At 38.4% G+C, this 16159-nt stretch overlaps 1 protein-coding gene across 1 annotated transcript in view; it reads right to left on the bottom strand.

The window, feature by feature from the left end:
* MMP16 (matrix metallopeptidase 16) overlaps positions 1–16159 on the bottom strand; it is a 302144-nt gene that overhangs the window by 32091 nt on the left and 253894 nt on the right. The window contains exon 7 of the mRNA XM_056110867.1: positions 7245–7383. Within this exon, the coding sequence (XP_055966842.1) occupies positions 7245–7383 (139 nt within the window). The remainder of the gene's footprint in view (positions 1–7244; positions 7384–16159) is intronic.

The raw sequence follows: 16159 nt of genomic DNA, 5'->3' as shown, positions 1-16159 counted from the left end.
GTATTTATCCATGTGCTACTATCATGAAGATAATGAACACAATTTATTAAAAAGTATTCTCATGCTGCTTATATATCCTCCCACCCAAATCAGCTGAGGCAATTAGTATTATTTTATCTCACAACATATTAGCTTGCATTTTCTAAAATGATTTATGTGTATGTATATGGCATCTATTCTTTATTATCTGAACTATTTTACTCAGTAGAATTATTTTTAGCTTCTCCATATTGTAGTGTGGATCAGGAGTTCATTTTCTTTTTTTTATTTCTGAGTAGTATAATACCAAAGAGTACTACAACAGCACATATATGTTCACAGCAGATATTTGAATTAGTTTTTTTATTTAGAGTTCGTACATTTGCTTTGGATATTCATGGGAATATCTTGGTTTCGACATAGATTTTCATTTATTTTGAGAAAACACCTAAAAGTACCATGGGTAGGTCAATACATATTTACTATAGAACATACATGTGTGGAAACGTCATACAATATCACATCAGTAGTTTTAATTTTTGAGGAAAGTGTGCTCATGTGACATGGCCAACCTTTTAAATGTCAACCATTTTAAAACTCACATAGTGGTAACTCGTGGTTTTAACTTACATTTTCATAATGGCTAATAATGTTTAACATCTTTACATACTCTTAATTGCCACCCATGTGGAGCGATAGCACAACGGTAGGGTGTTTGCCTTGCGCACAGCCAGCCTGGCCGAGCTGGGATCGATTCCTCCGCCCCTCTCAGAGAGCTCGGCAAGCTACCGAGAGTATCTCGCCCGCACGGCAGAGCCTGGCAAGCTACCCGTGACATATTCAATATGCCAAACACAGTAACAACAAGTCTCAAAACGGAGACGTTACTGGGCCCGCTCGAGCAAATCAATGAACAATGGGAGGACAGACAGTGCGTCCTTATGAGATTTCTATTTTATTCTTCCTCACTTTTTGTCAATGCATTCATTTTGGTCTCATTGTGTGTGTGTGTGTGTGTGTGTGTGTGTGTGTGTATGTGTGTGTGTGTGTGTGTGCGCACGCGCGCGAGGGGGCATACTGGCTATGCTCATAGCTCATTCCTGACTGTGCTGGGGGACCATATGCAGTGTTGGGAATTGAACTGGTTCAGATGCAGGCAAGGCAAGCATCCTGCCTCCTGTATTATCACTCTGACACCTTTGGTTTAAATTTTGAGAGTTTTGTTTTTGTTTTTGGGATTGTTTTTCCACACAATTCCTCGGTATTTGGAAGTTAATCTGGGTTCTGTGCTCGGGTCTCTCATGGCGTGCTGTAGAGACCAGGATGTACGAGAGGCTGAATCCACACTTACCATAAAAAAAAAAGCACTAAACACTATAAGCTATGTCTCCAGCTCTTCATAGCTTTACATATATATGTATTTGACACAAATCATTTAGAGTATGCATGGGTTGTAAATCCAAGCTTCACCCAGCATTTAATTTGATTCTCTCTTTCTCTTTCTGTTTTTTGTTTCACACCTGGCTGTGTTTAGGGATTACTCCTGACTCTTTGCTCAGGGATCATTCCTGGTGTTTCTCAGGGATGATATGGGATGTTGAGGATACAAGCCAGGTAGGCGCATGCAAGACGAGTACATTAATTACTCCATATGCTATCACTCTGGACCTTCATTTTATTCTCTTAAAATTATTTTTGAATAATAGAAGTTTTCGTTGTGATAAATATCAATTTATCAACTTCTCTTTTATGGTCTGATACTTGCTATAAAATATTAGAAAATTACCTTAAATCAAACCCATCTATTTTATTTTATACTCATCTTTGTTAATTATCTTCTAGTGATAATGGTTATATTTAAGTTAAGTCACCTGCACATCTATGTTCAACACAGAACTATTCACAATAGCAGAGTCTGGAAACAACCAGAGTACCCGAGAATGGAAGAATGGTTGAAAGCTTGCTAAAGGTATGTGGGGGAAGGGGCAAAGACAGTTATGATACAAATGGACCAGTATGACAATGATATAAATGATTGCTGTTGACAAGATCTAAGTGTTGAAAGTAAGTAAAGGGATATGCACAAGAATCTTTCAGTATCTGTACCATAAACCAAAACACCCAAAAGAAAAGGATGAGAGAGACAGAGAGAGACAGAGACAGAGAGAGAGACAGAGAGAGAGACAGAGAGAGAGAGAGAGAGAGAGAGAGAGAGAGAGAGAGAGAGAGAAGAAGAAAACTAAAACTACCTGGTATAGAGGCAGGGAGTGGAGAAGGCAGGAAAAAAAAACTGGTGACATTCAAGGTGGAAAGTGTACACCAGTGAAAGGACCGCTGTTGGAACATTATATGACTGAAATCCTGTTGGTGCTAAACCAGGACATTACGATGAGCCTCTGGACACTGCCCTGCAAGCAGGAAGCAGAACCGAGACCCCACTTTCACATTAAGTGTACAAGCTAAAATTTGTAAATCCAATGATCTGGAAAAGTACAGCATGCTTTCATATGCCTGCCTGGTCATACATTATCTTGGCAGTACATGGCAAAAGTTTCCCCCTCTCAGACACATCCTAATCTGGTTTGATCTTCAAGTTTCAGTGTGAGCCTTCTCTTTGCTCTATGTGTAACGGATCACAAGAATGTGGGAGACATAATCTGTAGACCCTACGTGTCCTGTTCCATATCTTCCTCTGATGTTCTAATCATGACAACATAGCTTTGACAGCATAGCTTTGAAAGACAATGTATACCCTTGTTGTTCTTTTGACGAATGCTTATCCTACAAATGTCTGTACTCTCGTGAGAGATTCTTTCTCTGTGATGAAGTCATTAGGATGTAACTGATGAAAATAGAATAAAAAGAGACCACTGGCCGTCGCTTTTTGCCTTGAGCCAGATCGATGCTTTGGTCCTCTGTGCTCTCACATGTCTTGTCTCTGTGCCACTGACTGGAAGAATATTCATGCAATAATACCCAATCATGAACAACTTTGAACCTGCATATCTCTGTGTATCTCACTGTGATTCAATTGAAAAAAGAGAGTATCTAAAATTAAATTTTATTTATGATGCAATGTGTTCACCAAAATTATTATTACGCATATGCTTGTGTCATGAATCCAGCACCATTTGTTGACAGGGTTATTTTTTCTCCACCAAATATCTTTGTATCTTTGACAATATTTACATGGACATCTATATTTAGTTTATCTCCAGTCTCTATTTGGTTCTATGGTTCTCATCTTTTTTCTATCTTTATGACAATGTTACACTGTCTTAATTACTGTATCTTTAAAATAATAATTGAAATAAATAGAATGATCAAACGAATGTATGTATGTATTGTGGATGGAGGAATTGGGCCACACACCCAGGTGACATTCAGGGGTTACTCCTGTCTGTCTCTCTATTCAGTGCTTATTTCAGTGGCATGCTTGGGGAACTTGTGAATCAAACTGGGTTAGCCACATGCAAGACCAGGGGCTTAAGCCTTGTTCTATCTCTCTAGACTCTCAATTCTATATTTTTAAGAAAATTCTAGCTCTCTTAAACTCACACTTGTAACTTCAATCAGCTTGGCGTTTCTACTAACAGAGCCTTTCACAATTTTTCTTGAGATTTTAACATAAACGCTTTGAGAATTGGCACTGTTAATATAGTGAGTTACCTAATCTATGGAAAATATACATTTATGCATTTATTTTTCTTCCTTACATTCACATAACAACATTTTTGTGCTTAATGCTTATATTATTACTTCAGATTATAAAATTCTGCCCATAGTTAAAATCATAGGTAAATGGTAACAAAATGAAAATATGAATTCTTGGAATATTTGTAAAAGTTTATTTCAATATGATATGATTACTTTATATCAACAAAACAATATACTTATTTTATAAATAAGTATTGACGATGCATTCAAACCCAAACCTTTAAATTCTCATACAGGATGCAAGCAACTCTAAGTACTTTTAGAAAATTAAATGGCTAATAATTTTTATCTCAACATACACTTCAGTGAATTTGGGAAAAGAATAAGTATTATTGTATAGAACAGATAAAGAACATGAGAAAGACTATCTGTAAAGAAAAGAGAAAATAAATTGCAGAAAGGTAATTCTACTTCTAGGTATCTATTCAAAACCACAAAAACAAAAATTTGAAAAAATACTTATGTTCATTGCAGAGTTACTTACAATATCCAAGATACAGAAACAACCCAAATGCTCAGTGACAAGTAGGTGAATAAAGAAATGGTATCATATACTCAGCTAGAGAAAGAGAAAGATTGGGGCGATGTGGGAGAAAGGTGGGTAGAAGAGAGAGGAAGAGAGAGAAAGAGAGAGAGAAAGAGAGATAATCTTACTTTGATGGAATCTCTGTAATCTCTGTAATCTCTGATGGGAAAGATACAGATGAGAAATACATAAGTGAAATAGTTTTTAGATTGACTGAAGACTGTTAAAGCAAGGAAGGGGAATTGAACTGCTAGAGACAAAGTATAAGTTGGTTCATGAACAACAGAGAAAACTGGGAAAGACAATTTGAGGATGAGAAATAATCTGATTATCTTTTATAGGTGATAAAACCCTAAAGAGATGAATTTTAGTAGAAACTGTCAAAACAGTAAAACAGCCAATGAGTTAAAATAAGACATAGTAAAAAGCTATCGAAAATCTGACTTTGGACTTCAGAACTTCTTTGTAGGTGTTTTTATTTTTTTTTATTATTTTTTTTTCCAATTAAGTTTGGTGAGTCGTTTAATCACAGTTTCAAAGCAATTTGTAATAAGTGGCTATTTGACTACATGATAGGACATTTACTTCATACAGCATTTACTGTAGGTCACATAGTTTTATACTGTGAATTTTAAAAAATAACAAAGTAGTAACACATTAATAAGACATTGAAATAAAAACAGAATATTTGAGTGAGGGGAAAACACATACATGCATCACATATTTTCTGTAAGGTTTTATTTTATTATTAGTGAAACACCTTGAGGTACAGTTGTAGGCTTACAAATTTTTGTGCTTGGGTTTCAATTATACAATGATCGAGTACCCATCCCTCCACCAGTGCCCATTTTCCACTACCACCAGTCCCAGTACCCCTCCCACCTCTCATCCCCCCATCCCACCATGCTTTTGTGGCAGGGCATTCCCTTTTGTTCTCTCTCTCCTTTTGGGTGTTGTGGTTTGCAAAAGAGGCATTGAAAGGCAATCATGTTCGGTCTATAGTCTATTTTCAGCATGCATCTCCCATCTTGGGAGGATCCTCCCAATTAGATGGGACAGTGAAGGACATTTTCTATTCATCAAGAGATATGTACAGCAGGAAGAAATAACACTCTGTAGGTGTTTTAACAGAGAGCTCCACTGATTGTGGAAGGACATGCTGGTCTAGGAGAGCGCTCAAGCTGAATGGTCTACCTCAGGGCTAGTCCAGTTACATCTCAAAATATACTCAGATGAATTTTAATTTTTCAACATACCCAATGCATTATATCTCTTCCTTTCTGAAGATGCAATATATACACATGTACAGATGAATTTTTTTGTTTTTTGGACCATACCCAATGGCGCTCAGAGCATACTCCTGGCTCTACATTCAGGGATCACCCCTGGCAAGGTTCAGGGAACCATATGCCATGTTAGATTTTGGATTTGGGTCGGCCACTTACAATGCAAACACTTTCCCTGTTGTACTATGACTCTGGTCCCAGAAGCAATCTATATTTTATTGGAAGCCACACTTTATAGACCTCAGGGGTATATGGTTATATTATGCTGGGAACCAAACTGGGGTTCCCACATGAGACACATATGCTCTAGCCCATTGTGCTGTTGTCTTACCAGTTCTCAAGAAATAAGCACTATATGTAAAATAACTTTCAGGTACATGGGTAGTCTGGAACACCCTTTGAATGTTAAAAATATTTCTTAAACTCCACCTAAAATATTGCCCTCGTTATTACTATGAATTGTTTTAATTTAAGCAGGAGAAGAACTGCATTTCACTATATTAAGATACCCTCCCAACATTTTTTTTCTTTTTGGATCACACCCAGTGATGCTCAGGGGTTGTTCCTGGTTATGCACTCAGGAATTACTCCTGGAAGTTCTTGGGGGACCATAAGAGATGCCAGGGATTGAACCTGGGTCATCCATGTGCAAGGCAAATGCCCTACCCGCTGTACTATCGCTCCGGTCCCACCCACACTACTTTCTTCCTCAACTTTTGACCCTGTTTTAATTATAGTGCTTTGCGATCCTGGATAATAAGTACAACTATATTCATTTTGCTCACATATGCTCTCCTTACAATTAGTTCTTCAAATCAGTTTTTTTCCCCTTTTCTCTTTCTCCTACAGACTTATAATTCATCATTTTAAATTTCAACAAGTTTTGAGAGTAGAGTACCAAATATATGCCTAAGACAGTTTACTTAGTTATTTTCTTGTTATTGTTATAGTTATTATTTTTTAGTCACGACTGGCAGTACTCAAGGCTTACTCCTGGCACTGCACTCAGGGATCATGCCTGGAGGGACTCCAGGAAACATATGGTGGCTGGGATCAAACCCAGGTCAGATGCATGGAAGACAAATGTCCTACACACTGTACTGTTGCTCTGGCTCTTGGAATAAGTCATTTTCAAAGTATTCACACTTTACCACGTCAGGCAATTAGTTTTTGTCCAGTTTAAATTTGACACTCATAAGTCTTACACATTTTATTTAGTGAAGTTAATAAGGCAAGTTATTTCTATTCATAAATATTCCATGTCTTTATGATGAATTCCTTAGCTTACTTTATTTAACAGAAACTAACTAAAATAAGTAATGTTTCAGAGACTTCTCTGAAAACAAGAAATGAAACATCTCATTGAATAAAAGCAGCAACTAAAATACTCAAAGAAAACAAAATAAACTCTTAGTACATCAGAAAATGTTTTCAATTTATTTATTGAACGTTTTATTTATTTCGCTTAAGACATATCTAAAACTTTGAGAGTAACAAACCTCTGATAAATATATTTTATTTGAGAACATTCCATGAAAAAAACATGAATTAGTGAACTAAAAATATCTTTGATTTTCATTTTATTTTCATGTCCAAAAGTCAGGTTTTATTTCGTTAAATGTGTTACTTGCCAGACCTCAACCAATAGTTTTTACTTATATATCTCTATGCTTTTTGGATTTCAAAACAAAAATTACCAAAATACAACAAAACAAGGCATGGGAAGGATTGCTTACCTTTAAAGAAGACAAAATTCCCATCGCTGTTTTCATAAACTGCATCTATACTAGGAGGCAAACCCCTCCAGAAGTAAGTAATTTGCATGGGGTATCCATCCATCACCCTGTTGTTTCTTACTCGCCAAAACCACTGGTCCTGAAAACCAAGCAAAAGCATCTCAAATGTGCAACCTTTCCTGTGAAATGGTTCAACACTTTTTTTAAGCAAGTAAGTTCAAAATCACCATATAAAATCAAAACTGCTAAAGAGACTGCTAACCACATGCTATAATGGTAGCACCTTTTATAAACAACATGCTTTCTACATTTTACAATGTGAGTAGAATATAATAAAAAAAAAGTTAACATTCTAGATTATACTCAGGATTTTCTAGATGAGTAAAATAGGAGGGAAACTGTATAAATCCATCAGATTTGGTTATTAAATCAGTTTTTCTGTAAATATGAATGTTTAAAACAACTGCTAATTAGACGTGAAGGGAGACATAGACAGTTACACAATAGTAGAGAACTGAACACTTCTATGACATCACTAGGCACCACTAGGCATCACTAGGATATACCAACTAGGCAAAAACTCAACAAGGAAATACTAGATGTGAAGAAAAAACAAATCAGACAAGAATAAATATATAGGGTTCCTCAACCCCCCCCTCCGCCCCTCTCGGAGAGCCCGGCAAGCTACCGAGAGTATCTCACCCGCACGGCAGAGCCTGGCAAGCTCCCCGTGACGTATTCGATATGCCAGACACAGTAACAACAAAGTCTCCAATGGAGACGTTACTGGGCCCGCTTGAGCAAATCGATGATCAACGGGAGGGCCTTTACCTTTACCTTTACCTCAACCCCCCAAAGTTGAGTACACATGCTTCAACAGTGAACAGAGGACATTCTCCAAGCAAACCACATGCTGGGTCACAGAGAAGATGGCCATAAAATCAATGACAGAAACTGTATCAACTATCTTCCCTTGTCATGATGCTTTGAAAATGGAAATTGATCTCAAACAGAAATGGGAAAAGCCCCCTCAAAACCCTTGAAAATTAAACATCTTACAATCGGCGGTTCAAAGAGAAAAATAAAAAAACAAATCAAACTATTTCTGGATTACCATAATACATGGACCACAGACAAATTAGTGCTAACAGACCAGTTCATATCAATGCAAAAAAGTTCTAAATAACTTAATATCAAAGAGTAAGTAGTTAGAAAATGACCAACAAGAGGAATTCAAAGCAACTAGAAGGAAAAAACTATACAAAATAGAGAAAAAGTTAATAAAATGGAAACTAAAAGTGGAATTTAAAAATAAATAATGAAATCAAGATTTTTTTAAGAATAAATAAGATTGAGAAGCCATAAGTCACATTCCCCCCACCACAAAAAAAGAGAAGATTATATTAAAATGAAACATAAATGAATCAGAAGCTATCACAACAGATACCAAAAAAAATCTAAAGGATCATTAGGAATTACTCTGAAAATATTTAGGCCATGAAACTCGAGAACCTAGAAGGAATGGAATAAAAAAAAATTTTGACTCTTAGAACCCTCCATGGCTTAAGCAAAAGTATTCAGAGAACTTAAGCAACAGATTATGATCAAGGAAATTGAAATAATAAGTCTCTCCCTGAAAAAAATCCCAGCCCCAAATGGGTTCACTAGTGAGTTCTCCCAAATCTTTAAAGAAGACCTACTTCCAGAGCATTTCAGGGACTTCCTGCAAGTCAAGGAAACAGAAACCATCCCAAACAAAGATTACAAAGTGTAATCTTTGCCTATTTTCTATAGGCAAAGAATATATATTTCTCACAGAAATGAGGCAAAAATTACACTGATCCAAAAGCTGAGAGAGGCAAAGCTATAAGGAAAACCTAGACCTGTAACCCTGATGAATATAGGCGCAAATATGCTTATGAAAATATTAGCAAACTGAATCCAACAATACATGAAAAAAATAGTATACCGTAAGCAAGTATGAATTATCCTAGCTCTGTTAAGGATTATTTAATATATCTAGACAATCAATGTAATAAATCATATTAATGTCACTGTCCTCTCGTTGTTCATCGATTTGCTCGAGCGGGCCCAGTAACATTGTGAGACTTGTTACTGTGTTTGGCATATCAAATACGTCACAGGGAGCTTGCCAGACTTTGCCATGCGAGCAAGGTACTCTAGGCAGCTTGCGGGGCTCTCTGAGAGGGGTGGAGGGATCGAACTCGGGTCGGCCAGGTAAGCCAGGTAAACCTTACCCGCTGTGCTATTGCTCCAGCCCCATATTAATGTAGTGAACAATAAAAAATATGAATATATTAATAGATTCAGAGAAAGAATCTGATAAAGTCTAACATCCACATAGTCAGAGCCATTTAACACGAACCCATAGCTATGATCAGAGTCAAAAGTGGAAAATTAGAAGCCTTTCCTTTACATATGAGGTACAAGTGAAGGTTGTCTACTTTTTCTACTATGACTCAGTATATTATTGGAGGTCCTTGTCATAGATACTAGATAAGAAAGAGATACTAAAGACATCTGTGCTGGAAAAGAGAACATATTTGGAGATGGCACGATACTACACTTAGAAAACTCTAAAGACGACCCCCAGTAGATCTTTCTAGAAACAACAAGCTTATACCATAGAGTGGCAGGCTACAAACACCAACACTCAGAAATCTATGACAAAGAGAGAGTATGGGGAATATTATCTGCCATGGAGTCAGGGCGAGGGTAGGAAAGGAAGGGTATACTGGGGATATTGGTGGTGGGGAATGTGCACTGGTGGAGGGATGGGTATTGATCATTCTTTGATTGTAACCCAAACATGAAAGCTTGTAACTAACTCACGGTGATTCAATAAAATTAAAAAAAATCTATGACATTTCTATTTGCAAAATTCTATATGCAAAAAAAAATGTAATAGAGGAAAGAGAGAAAAAAAAACTATACCATTCACATCCATGCCTAAAAAACCAAGTACTTGGGAATGAGCTTCACAAAAAAGGTGAAAGGCTTTATATTAAGAAATGTAAATGAATACTAAAAGAATAAAGACACAAGAAAATGGAAACATACTCTTACTCATGGATTATAATGATTTACATAATTATTTACATGTATTATAATGATTACATGTAAAATTAAAATAATAAACTTTAACTTATTGGAAACCACCTTTTATTTACTTATTTATTTATTTGTTTTATTAGTGAAACATCATGAGGTACAGTTGTTGACTTACAAGTTGTTGTGCTTGGGTTTCAGTTATACAATGATCCAGTACACATCCCACCACCAGTGAAACCACATTTTAAAACACAACATTTATTCTCATATTAAACACTTAATATTCTTTAAATTATTTTGAAAGTTTCAAAAGAAAATAAGACTGTATTATTGTCTTTTAGGGGCTGGAGCGATAGCAGAGCAGTAGGGCATTTGCCTTGCATGCAGCCAGCCTGACCGAGCTGGGTTTGATCCCTCCGCCTCTCTCGGAGAGCCCAGCAAGCTACTGAGAGTATTTCGCCTGCACGGCAGAGCCTGGCAAGCTCCCCGTGACGTATTCGATATGCCAAACACAGTAACAAGTCTCGCAATGGAGACGTTACTGGGCCCACTCGAGCAAATTGATGAACAATGGGAAAACAGTGCTACAATTGCCTTTTAGAATTGGATATTCACTTAATCACTTAATCCCCGTTATTCATCGATTTACTCGAGCGGGTGCCAGTAACGTCTCCATTCATTCCAGTTGCATGCTAGTGTAGCCCAATGGTATCTGTTCGTTCTAGGAACATGCAGAGCCTCAAACTGATCATTCAGGGTCTTGACGAAGAAGTCTGACCATCTTGTAGGTGGGCGTCCACGTGATCTTTTCATGTCCCGTGGAATCCAATCAGTAATGGCTCTAGTCCAGCGGTTGTCTGTAACCTCATTACGTGTTCAGCCCATCTGATTTTTGATGTCTTGGCAAATGAGACAGTGTCCCTGATTCTTGAGCGTTGACGAAGATCAGAACTTCGGATTCTATCTCTCATTTGAGTTAATCGTGATATTCCAAGCATAGCTCTTTCGATTCCTCTTTGAGAGACCCGAATAGCATTCTCATCCTGCTTTCGTATGGTCCAGGTCTCTGAGGCATATGTTAATGCAGGAAGAACAGTGGAATCAAAGAGATGTGCTCGTAGCTGGAGGTTCTTTGTCCTTTTAGTTATTTCTTCAACATTCTTGAAGGCATTCCAAGCCGCTCTCTTCCTCCTGCGCAACTCAGATGCCAGGTCATTCATCATGTTGATTTCTCGACCTAGGTATATATAACTGTTGCATTCAGAGATGGTGGTTCCGTTGAGAGCGAATGGAGCGTCAGGAACAAGGCTGTTTCTCATAAACATTGTCTTCGTAAGATTCAGCTGTAGTCCGACCTTTCCACATTCACGGTCATAGTCGTTCAGCATTTGTGCCGCTTGGCTGATGTTTGGTGTTATTAGAACGATGTCATCAGCAAAGCAGAGGTGGTGTAGTTGCCGACCATCTATCTTAACTCCCATGCTTTCCCAATCCAGTCGTCGCATGATGTTCTCGAGGGTGGCACTGAAGAGTTTTGGTGAAATGGTATCACCCTGCCGAACCCCTCTCTTGATATGGATGATCACTTCTTTGTAGAATGGTGAGATCTTGGAGGTGAATCCGCAATAGAGCTCACGAAGGATTCTGATGTATTGAGTTTGTACGCCCTGATTGGCTAGGGCTTCCATGACCGCTTCCGTCTCAACAGAATCAAAGACCTTCTTTAAATCAATGAACGTTAGACAGAGCGGCATCTTGAATTCCCGAGAAACCTCAATGAGCTTAGTAATCGTGTGGATATGGTCGATGGTACTGAATCCTTTTCGGAATCCGGCTTGTTCACATGTTTGTCCTTCATCTAGTGTTCTGCTAATCCTATTCAGGATGACTCGAGTGAACAGTTTGTAGACGACAGACAATAGGCAGATTAGGCGATAGTTGCCAATGTCGTGGATGTCTCCCTTCTTGTACAGTAGTACAGTCCTGCTGGTTTTCCATTGGGATGGAACCTTGCATTCAGACAGGTAGCGTGTGAAGAGCTGAGCCAATGTATTGATGAGTACGGATGGTAAGTTCTTCAGGTGTTCAGGTCTGACCTTGTCTGGGCCAGGTGCTCTTTGTTTCTTTACTGATGAGATGGCATGTTGGATTTCAGAAGGGAGAACATTGGGAACGACATATCCATCATGTGGTATATGGTATGTGGGTAAGTGGACGTGGCTATTAAAGAGATCTGAGTAGAAGTCATGAATAATCATCTTCATTGCCCTTCTGGAAGATGTGATAGATCCATCATGATGTCGGAGGGCAGTCATCTTGGTTTTGTAGTTGGTGAAGGACAGGCGGGCATTACGAATGCTTTTCCCAGCTTCTGCCACATCTACCAGTACTGCTGCTCTCCTGTTTTTGAGGTCATCCTTGATGGCTTCTCTGCACTGTTTTGCCAGTTCGGATGTTCGCTTGTGGTTGCCTGAGGCATGTGCCAAGCCACGTTGGCGAATAAGTTCAAGAGTGTTCGAAGAAAAGCGGTTTTTTGTGGTTATCTCTCTCTTGGCATTCCTCGCACAATCATGGAGGCACTGAATCATTCGATCGTATTCCTTATCAATGTTGTCAATGACGGCATCTTCCCATGTTGCCGCAACAGAGCCAAAGAGTTCCCAGTTGGTGGTCGTTCTGGGAGTCCTCTTCTTAAACCTTTCATTCTTTTCACCTCATTGTGTGAGGTAGAATTTTGCATGAAGAAGACGGTGATCTGATTCCGTTTGGAATTTTGGGACAACAGCAACATTGGTTAGGCAAAACCGCCGATTGAATACGATGTGGTCTATTTCATTGTGGAACCGTCCACCGGGAGACTCCCATGTCCATCGTTTAGATTCTGCCTTCTGGAACTGTGAGTTACCATGAATGGTCTTGGTCGACATGATGAACTCAGACAGTCTCTCACCCTGTTCGTTCCATTCTAGGCCATGGGTCCCGATGTGAAGTTCTTCAGCTGATCTTCTTGGTCCTATCTTGGCATTAAAATCACCAACAATGATCTTGTAGAAGGTGTGATCTTCTTTATAGAACTTCTCCAGCTCCATGTAGAACTTCTCAGTTTCTCTTTCACCATAACTGGATGTTGGTGCATAGACAACAAAGATAGAAACTGCCGGTAGTGAGCCACATCTATTCAAGTGTAATCGTCCAATTCGGGTTGTTAGGCATTCGAATGAATCAATGCTCGTGACTAAGTTTGTGTTGACAAGGATACCGACACTACCGACGCCTCTTTTATCACATGTTCCAAGGAACAGTTCTTCTCCAGTGTCGAAAACGGCATGATGTGATTGATGTCTTCTCGTTTCGGTCAGACCAATGATGTTGTACTTGATCTTTCGCGCTTGTACCATAAGGTCTTCAATGGATGCAGCAGATGCCAGCGTACGAGCATTAAAAGTACAGACAATCATTTTTGTTTTTCTTCGTTTTGACAGCCTATTTCTGCCTTGGTATTTTATCAGCCTTTCCTTCCATATCCTTCTCGACTCTGTCATATTCAGGGTTGGGGAATGAGATCCATTTATTACTGGATTTGGCATATCAATTTGGTCTATTTGGCATAGATTTGGATATTATACTAATCAATTATATATAATAGTATCTTTATTATAAGGTAAAGGTAAAGGCCCTCCCGTTGATCGTCGATTTGCTCGAGCGGGCCCAGTAACGTCTCCATTGGAGACTTTGTTGTTACTGTGTCTGGCATATCGAATACTCTCGGTAGCTTGCCGGGCTCTCCGAGAGGGGCGGAGGAATCAAACTCGGGTCGGCCATGTTGGCCGCTTGTAAGGTGAACGCCCTACCCACTGTGCTATTTGGAAATTATATTAATAATTTGTTAATATAACATAAAATGTTAATTTGATAAGTATGTGATCTATTAATCCCAGGGACATTAATAAATGCCTGTTCTGATGTTTACATATAACCATATAAGAATATATATTTAAATATATATATAACTTAAAATTTAGGTTAACTTGTCTATATTTCATAGACTGTTTACATTATTCAAATGTCTTTCTCTGTCTCTATCTTTGCCCTGCTATGTCTCTCCCTCTCTCTCCCCCCTCTTTCTCTTTCTCTCTCTCATTCATACACACACACACACACACACACACACACACACACAATACACACAAACACACGTACAAACACATCCTAATACTCTAATATGGATTTCTAAATTTCAGTTAATATGACAAAATGACCTATGTCCATCTAAATCAACCCAAAACATAATCTTTTATCAGAATGGAATAGTTGCGCCTTGATTTTCCTATCATGTGTTATCATGGGCTGTGTTCTCTTACAACCTTCTGCCATTGCTTTATAAAAAAGAAAAGGGGAATGTAGCTTAATGCACAATGAGTTCCTGTCCAATTTCTTTCCTAAGTTGTCACCTAAGTTGTCCCTAAGTTGTCACCTTAGACAAAACAGTACTGACTGAATTATTACAAACTATGATCTGATGTATTGCATAAATAAGCTAAAATAAATTCTTCATGACCTGGTACATAATACTATTGAAAATACTGACTATTGGCCAGGTAGAATAGTCAAGAATATGGGAGGCTGGCTGTAAGGATCCCCAAACACCCCTTCCCCGGAAGTTCCGAGAATGGCCTTGACTGTGGGGAGTATCACTCCATGTGGCTTGCACACTACCAACCAACAGAATGTTGGTTGCTAAGGCCAGTGACATAGTGCCAGTCTTGCATGTGTAAGGCCACTGGTTCAATCCTAGAAACAACCAAACACTGATCAGTGTGATCTGTTGTACTGATCCCTCAAGCCACAAGTAGCAGGCAAGTGTTGGGTGAACATGCCAACAAGGAAACAAAAAGAGGGAAAGGCGGAATAAAAACGTGGTCGTTATTAAAATGGTGCTGAGTGCCTGAGCTGTAGAAGAGCGGAAAAGGCACTTTGCCTCACACAGGCTGACCCGGGTTCTATATGACTTTGGCACCCAGATGGTCCCATGAGCCCACCGGAGCAATTTCTGAAAGTAGAGCGAGTAAGCCCTAAGCATTGCCAGGTGTGGCCCAAAAAAGCAAATAAATAAATAAAAATAAATGCTGAAAGGTGTTAAGCTTCTGTTCTGATTTACAGCTCTGTTTACAGCATTGCCTTCATTACAGTGCTTTATTTCTTCCTTAGTTTTCAAGACCCACTTTGGTTCCACCCATGTTTCTCTTTTCCATAAATATCTGCTGTGTTATTACCATTCATCATTTTCATAGCACCAGGTATCCAGAATGATGCATATATAGTAGCCACACTGAACTGATTTTGTTTTTGAAAGAAAGCCTTTTCATGAAAAGAGTGATTCAAGAAAAAAGAATACATGTATATTCATATATATCTGAAGATCCATCAGAGATTTTACTAATCAGGGATTTTACTAATATTTCATGAGTAGCTGATGTTCTGATATTTAAAGGAAGAAAACACTTATGCTTAGTTACCAAAAACACTTTTATAGAAAAATGAATTTATATCACCCTTCCAAAATATTACATTATAAAATTAATGTAACGTGTATTTTAATAATAAGTGAAATGGTGGAATACTGGATTTTGCTGATTCAATGATAGTGAGTTTTCTATGGATCAGCGAAATGGAAAAGCCTCTCAGGTGAAGAATGCGAGCACTTAAGTGAATAGAGCTGAACTGCATTCTTTGGAAGGAGTTCACGCCTCACCCCACACAGTAAGAAAGGGGAAAGTGCTTTTGGGGACAGGCAGAATGCTGCATTGGAAGATAGGAGTACGATCCCAATTTTCCACTAACAA

The sequence above is a fragment of the Sorex fumeus genome, unplaced genomic scaffold (genome assembly GCF_029834395.1).
Source record: "Sorex fumeus unplaced genomic scaffold, SorFum_2.1 ptg000002l, whole genome shotgun sequence".
Lineage (NCBI taxonomy): Eukaryota > Metazoa > Chordata > Mammalia > Eulipotyphla > Soricidae > Sorex > Sorex fumeus.
Note: the sequence above shows the minus strand (reverse complement) of the source record. Positions and strands in the feature narration are given on the sequence as shown.